At 39.2% G+C, this 6,974-nt stretch overlaps 1 protein-coding gene across 1 annotated transcript in view; it reads left to right on the top strand.

The window, feature by feature from the left end:
* Nucleotides 1–612: 612 nt before the first annotated feature.
* Nucleotides 613–6,974, top strand: part of LOC308411793 (interferon-induced very large GTPase 1-like) — a gene marked incomplete at its 3' end in the record, with an annotated part of 253,476 nt that continues 247,114 nt past the window's right edge. Inside the window, 4 exon segments of the mRNA XM_080905819.1 lie at nucleotides 613–622; nucleotides 1,203–1,234; nucleotides 2,488–2,590; nucleotides 2,672–2,868. Coding sequence (XP_080761945.1) covers nucleotides 1,208–1,234; nucleotides 2,488–2,590; nucleotides 2,672–2,868 — 327 coding nt within the window. The 5' untranslated portion in view covers nucleotides 613–622; nucleotides 1,203–1,207.

Below are 6,974 nucleotides of genomic sequence, written 5' to 3'. Positions count from 1 at the left end.
TCTATTGGAAGTATTCCCTCATATCTTGTCAGATTCCTATTTATTCCAATAAGTAGAGCAGCCACCTGTGAGAAAAGATAAAATCTGTGTGTGTGGGTGTGTGTGTGTATTTGCCTTCAATAACAAGTTGAAAAGGTAAAACCAAGCGAGCATAAATGTAGGATTTAACGCTCTATGTCACCTCCATGTTTCCAGTAAATATTGTATCTCTTACTATAATTCCTTCTTGGAGAATAGTACCTGCTTCACTTGGGCTGCACTCAGCCTACAGTTTTTTTGTTTCCAGATAAATCTTGCAATCAAGTCCCTGTCGCATTAGTTCACACCATAAAACCAAAACCCAATTGGTGGTATTTTAAAATCAAGTCTAACTAGCCTTACAGGTCTCAGTATCAAACAGCAACAAACGCGGGGTTTTCTGTAAGTTGCAAGTCTTGACTTGAATTTTGTTTCTCTCTCTTTACCTGTTTTCATCGCTGAATGGCCGGTTTTATGTACAATTAGTTTTCCTGGATCACTGCACACAGTTCCGTCAAAAGAAGGTAGGAGGGATTTGTTAAGGTAGGGAGTTAAATAGTACCTCAGATCTCAGATAAAGCAGACCCGAGGAAAGGAACACAAGGTGAGTCCATGCTACAGAGCTTACAGAATACGCTTTCAAATATATGATTCAAACTGAATCTTTTCATTTTATCATTTTGAATAATGTGAAGCTGCCTTTAGGTCTAAATGATACTAAAAAGCTGCCTGAAGTCACATCAGTAAAAAGGAGCACTGTGAGGATGTTGTTTGGGCAAATTTACTCAGCGGGGTAAATCAGAAAAATGCTGATGTGAGAGAAAAGCGCAGAGTATTTTCTACTAATAATGCGCTAATTTGTTAACAAAGATGCAGTCAGTTCGTTTCAGTAAAGAACTACAATCTATGAAGAAATCAACAGCAAATCAGCGGATCAAACACGGTGGTGGAGCAAAAGAAACAGTAAAGGGTTCTCTCTGAAACACGGCAGTCAGATAAATGAGAGGCTGATGAAGCGGAATTGAAATGATTTTGAAAAAGGGTTTATATTTACACACCGGTGCATATTTACACACTGGATCTTATAATAGTGAAGTGCATTTGTCATGCGTTTCATTTTTAAATAGCTTTTATTCCTGTTACTGCAAGATATCTGTGTTTCTTTCTCTTGTATGACTCTGCAGCTCAGATGGAGGAGACGGCAGCTGACAACAAGGTAAAGGAATTTCACCGATGTCCTTATCTCACAGTTACATCGTCGTGGTAATAGGATTTTCTGTCACTTTGAGTTTTGGATTCATCTTTTATTATCATTCTTACATTTTTAGTTTAACTTTTATTTTATTTTGCTTCAGTTCTTTCTTTCTTTTTTGACTTGTTCCCCTCACTGTTCTGTGTTTGCACCTTTGTCCTCCTGTGGTCCTGTTTATTTGGGATCTTGTTTAGTGTTAGTCTTTGTGTGTCAGTGCACTTGGCTCTTGTTTATTTCTACTTCCACAAGTTACTTTGGTGGCTCGCGTTCGTTTGTTTCTCCTTTGTGATTGTTCTGCATGCTTTCAACTGTGTGAAATTACTTTCACAGCTTCTGTCTCTCATTCCCCATCAGCCCTCATTGTCACAAACACTGTGTACGGTCCCTCGTGTGCTCTCCAGAAGGAGGTCCTTGTTATTCATCACTGGCTTTTGTCTTTGTTTTTGTTAATGTTGGGTTTTTTTTACTGGTTTTTAAAGGCTCGCTTACTGTTGGAGCAGTTCAGCCTGCATGCCACATTTGGATGCTCACCTCCACATTCCACACACCTGTTGTGACCTGCATTTGGTTTATGGTGTCAGATTTGTCACAAACAAAAATGTCACTAAACAGAGTCATAAATACAGGATTCTAAACAAGACTATGTAGTATTTTCTATGTAAAGATTTAGTAGAAAATGGCATCCTGTGTAAATAACAAAGTCACACCAACCTAGTGTGTGTTGTAGTTCAGGTTTCTCTGTTCATGTTTGGATAACCAGTTTTGGCCTTTTTATACAAAGAAAGAAACATAATCTTTACAGGATGCAGAGTAAATGTGAGTTTACATCTAATGTTTCACTCTGAACACTGAAATACTGGTGGAAGTAATGCTCAGGATTTAGAAAGTGATTAAGTGTAATGATGTGGGCGTTTGTTGTCTTTGTCTGAAGTCCAAACCTGTTGGGCTGTCTGTAAATAAAACACACCTAACTGTTTTAGTCTGAAATCCTACTGTGATATGAGTGGTTCTAGATTTTTATCATCTCATATTTAAGTTATTTTATTTTTCATTCAAATGAGCATTTATTAAATATACTTGAACCTCTCTTTTTCATTTGAGATTAAAATGTTTTGATTGAATGTTTTGCCCTATAATAGAAGAACAGAATAGCTCTTTATTGTCATTGTACATGCACAATGAAATTATGGAAAAACACACTGTAACTCTTTTCTTAGTGCCTTCTAGCGAATGATGCTCATGAAGCTCAACAACCAGAAGAGAATGAGGAAAAGGGCAAGACTAAAACTACGTCTGAATCAGTTGCAGATAAAGACAAAGGTAATATTTTTAATCAGAAGCTTGGATTTTATAGCTTATATTTGCATTTTAAACTTACTGATTTTGTTTGGTTTGTTTCAGAACTGCCTGAGCTCACAATTGTGTTACTTGGTGACACAAATTCCATGGAGATTGGGCCAAACAACATTTTACTTGACCACGAAGAGAAATCCAATGTGGATCAGTTTTCATCCAAGTTGTATGATATGTGTGGTCGGCAAATCTCTGTCATTAATATGATCGGTCTCCAAAATGTTGCTAAAATCCCATCAGATCAGGCATTTCATGTCTTTCTCTTACTGGTACCATATGGTCTGCATTGCAGCCATTACAGCTCAGGGATTCAGTGGCTAGAAAAGACGTTTGGAGAAGGATTTCTTCCTTATGTAATGACTGTTGTAACTCGTGAGCCAGGTGAAAAATGTGAAAGTGCACTGGCAGACCTGAAAGCTAACAGTGGTTTGACCGAAAAAAGATTCCACACGTGTACAAGAAATATGACAGATGAAGATGAGATAATAGCTCTGTTAGAGAAAATAGATATCATGGTCTCTGAAAACAATCCCCACTGCTACAGTGGACTGATGTGTGATGAAGACAAAGACGAGGATCATCTGCAGCCAAACAAAAAAGAGGATGAGATCAGATCTTCAGGTTATCAGCATAAACAAAAAGGTGAGATGTTATGATGGAGAGAACTTAATTCCCATAAATACAGGTTTTTATGTTGAATGTTGTTGTTTTTATTTTACTTTTAATGCTTTTTATTGTTTTTCCCCCTGATTTTTGCTCTTGGCTTTCCAAAAATATTTTTATTAACATCCAATTCCCAATTACTGTAGAAATTAGCAGTAGATGTAGTAGAAGTTTTATGTTATTAACTCCATAACTGGTTTTCTTGAATGTTTACAGTGACCATTTCGTTTTAACAGGATTTACCTCATGTCAGCAAAATGCCCCCAACTATATATCAGATCCCCTCATTGTAGGAGTCAGTTTCTTATTCCTTAGTTTAACATTTGAGGCACTGGTTTATAGTTATTACTTTGAATACATAAACCAAACAATCCTCGCCAGTTACTACCAGAACATATAGCTTTTAAATAGAAACAAAAACACGAATAACATGCCTTCACATAGAAATAAAAAAATATAGCTTCCCAATCCCACTAACACTTTCTTCCCTGAGAAGCTCATAAGAGTTACTCAGTCCAGGATCAGGATAATTCATTTAACTGTTCAATGACGCAGCTGTTACAGTAGTCCATGAACATGGGTTTTCTGGGTTTCAGGAATATCTATTACGCTGTAATTAAATATTTTAGTGGAGAAAGTGGCCTTTTGTATTTGTGGCTATTGGTAGCTGTCAAAGCTGAGCATTGGTAATTATGGCTACTGGATCCTGTCAGGGGAATGCCAGTGGCGGCTGGCTAAGGAGGTCGTGCCCCGCCCCCACCCAGCTGCTTCCAGGTTGACCATCTCAGGGGAAGACCCCCCATTTTCAATGTTTGTATGGGTGTCAAGCACACACAGTGTTGCTGCCAGACCTAGACTCCTGCGAGCACTGCTGCATAATGCAGATTGTTGGAATGGTGTTGGCAGCCTGAAAAGCCATTGCTTGTGTTTCTGACACGACAGCGAAGCCTAGTGGTGAATCCAGCTCAGCTGCTGCTTGCAGGGTGGACATAGTCAAGGACACGGAGGCTCATTTTCCTCCTAGACTCTAAAGAAGGGCACAGAAAAGATGAGGAGGAGGATATTAACAAACATATCCTTGGAGATGAAAATTAGGTGGATGAGGAAGATTCCATTCTTTTTTCCCTACAACTATAGGCAGATCACACTACTCAGCCTTCCCAGGAAGGCCTGTGCTAGGGTACCAGAGAGGGGAGTCCATCCATTAGTTGAACCTCAGATTGAAGAACAAGTCATGGAATGCTAAACCAGCTCTTTGTCCTCTCTGGGCTGTTTGAGTGTGTATGGGAGTTTTTCCAACCACTTTACATGTGCTTTGTAGACTTGCAGAAAATAAGTCACCATGTTGAAGGATTCTGTGGTGGGTACTTTCGGAGTATTGGGTACCTGGCCCATTCTTATGAGCCTTTCGGTCCCTGCACAATCTCAGTGAGACCCTAGTTTGCATTACCAACAGTAAGTCATTTTTATGAGGCCATGGTTCTTAGCTGGAAAAGGGTTAGTGCCCAGGGATGAGTTGCAGCCCCAAGTGGAAGTGTTTAAGTTTCTTGGAGTGTTGTTCACAAATGAGGGGAACAAGAGAACTCTATGGATCCCAAAAAGTTGATTCTGTTCATCTGGGCATAGGATTTTCAGTGGGAGAAATGTTTCGTCACTCAACAAAGTGACTTCTTCAGTCTCAGCTGACTGCAGGTTTCCCCAATCGTATAAATAGTATATTGGGGAAGATTGGGGAAACCTGCACCCAGGACCCAGGAGAGGGAGGTCTGGGCTTCACTGCATCTTGGCCTTGGACTGGACTGGTTAGATCTAACTGAATGCAGGCAACCCCACAAATAGAAACTGAAGATGGCTGCATTAAAGGCCTGGCAGAGCATCTCAAGAGAGGAAACAGCATTTGGTCCATGTTTTTTAGAGTTCAGTCAGTCATTGACTGCAATGGATTCTCATCCAAATGATAAAACAATCCTGATCTAAAATGATGTCATTCTGTCCAATTAATTTTGAGTCTTTGAAAACGGAGGCTTATGAATAAAAATGGCTGTAATTCCTAAACAATTAACACAACCTTTTTTGTAAAATCCCTTTAATTAAAGCTAAAAGTCTTTGCTTCCATCACATCTTGATTGTTTGATTTAAAATCCACTGTGGAGGAGTATAGGGGCAAAACTACAAAAATAGTATCTTCATTTAACTAATTATGGAACCACCATTCCTAATTATTTAGAGAACTTAATTAGCTCCTGATATGGTCGACATGGGTCACTTCTCTCAGTTAGGAACTTTAAGTGAAACTGTTTGTGTTTGTCTGAATCTGCATGTATGTAAACTTACAGACTTTTTTTTACACTAATTTTACTAGTTGGCTACACAATGCTTCCCCCAGCAGATTTACCTCATTATGCATTTCAAAAAAGTTCATGAAATGCTTTTGCAGCAGTTTGACTGTTTATTTACTCATTGTACAGATTATATCGGATATGTTCTTTAATTTTTCTTATATATAATTGTGCTGCTACTATAGTGTATTATACCATTATTGAAATGTATTTTGTCTTTATTATTATTACTTTTAGAACTAGCCTCTGCTCTTCGACAGTCGGCCTCTGCTGTTGGACGATCAGCATCTGCTGTTGGACAGTCAGCCTCTGCTTGTTGGACAGTTGGCCGCTGTTTTTGGACGGTTGGCCGATGCAGTTGGGCATTTGGTCGCTGTGGTTGGAAGGTTGGCCGCTGCGGTTGGACGGTTGGCCGCTGTTTTTGGACAGTCAGCCGTTGTGGTCGTGCGATGAACTGCTGCCTTTGGTTGGCCACCCGCTGCTGCTGGGTGGTCAGCCACTGTGGCTGGGCATTCAGCCGCTGCTTTTGGAATTTCAGGCACTGGTTTTGGGCAGTCAGCCGCTGCTGCTGGAAGGTCATCCGCGGATGCTGGAAGTTCATTCGCTGGTGTTGGATGGTCAGGCGGCATTGTTGGGACTGTATGCCACTGCTCTAATATCTTGTTTATATTTTAAAGACCAAATTTCCAAATGCAGAATTTGCTTTAAACAGACTAAATTGTTCCCGTTTTGATCTAGATTTTGTATTATATATGATGCGATATTGTGTCCACCCAGTAGTAATCTATCCCAGTTGAATTTTTGTGCATTTTCATTGTGTTTTTATGTTCATTTATCATAATGTCTGCTTCCTTGTTGCCCAGGTCACTCGGGAAACTAACTTTTTAAATCTCAGGGAATTTGTTTATCAAAAGAAATCATTGAAATTACCCAATGGGCAGAAATTACAACTGCGATAATGATGACTAGCTCCCCTATTTATCTGGAAAGTTTTTTTCCTAATATCATCACTTTAATTATGTAAATTTCCCCCTGAGACATTATGTCCTCTGTAGTTGACACAGATAAACAGAGAGGTGCGTTTTTTTCCCTCAGTTCTTAAGAGGTTAATAATGTTAAATCATATACAAACACCAAAAGATTTTGGTTTAATCGAATATATAAAACAATATATTTGTAGATTTGGAAAAAAATGTGCGTCATTGAGTGTTGTAGTTTCCTAACTCCTTTACTCTGCAGTCTCTAAACAAAGGCCGTGTGAGACTACATTTTAATAGCGCCATATGTGATTTCAGTCAGTAGAGGGCACTGTTTACTGTTAACTTATTTGTAGTGGCTCAGCATACAGA

This window comes from Rhamphochromis sp. 'chilingali', assembly GCF_963969265.1.
Source record: "Rhamphochromis sp. 'chilingali' genome assembly, chromosome: 15".
In the NCBI taxonomy this organism is placed as follows: domain Eukaryota; kingdom Metazoa; phylum Chordata; class Actinopteri; order Cichliformes; family Cichlidae; genus Rhamphochromis; species Rhamphochromis sp. 'chilingali'.
Note: the sequence above shows the minus strand (reverse complement) of the source record. Positions and strands in the feature narration are given on the sequence as shown.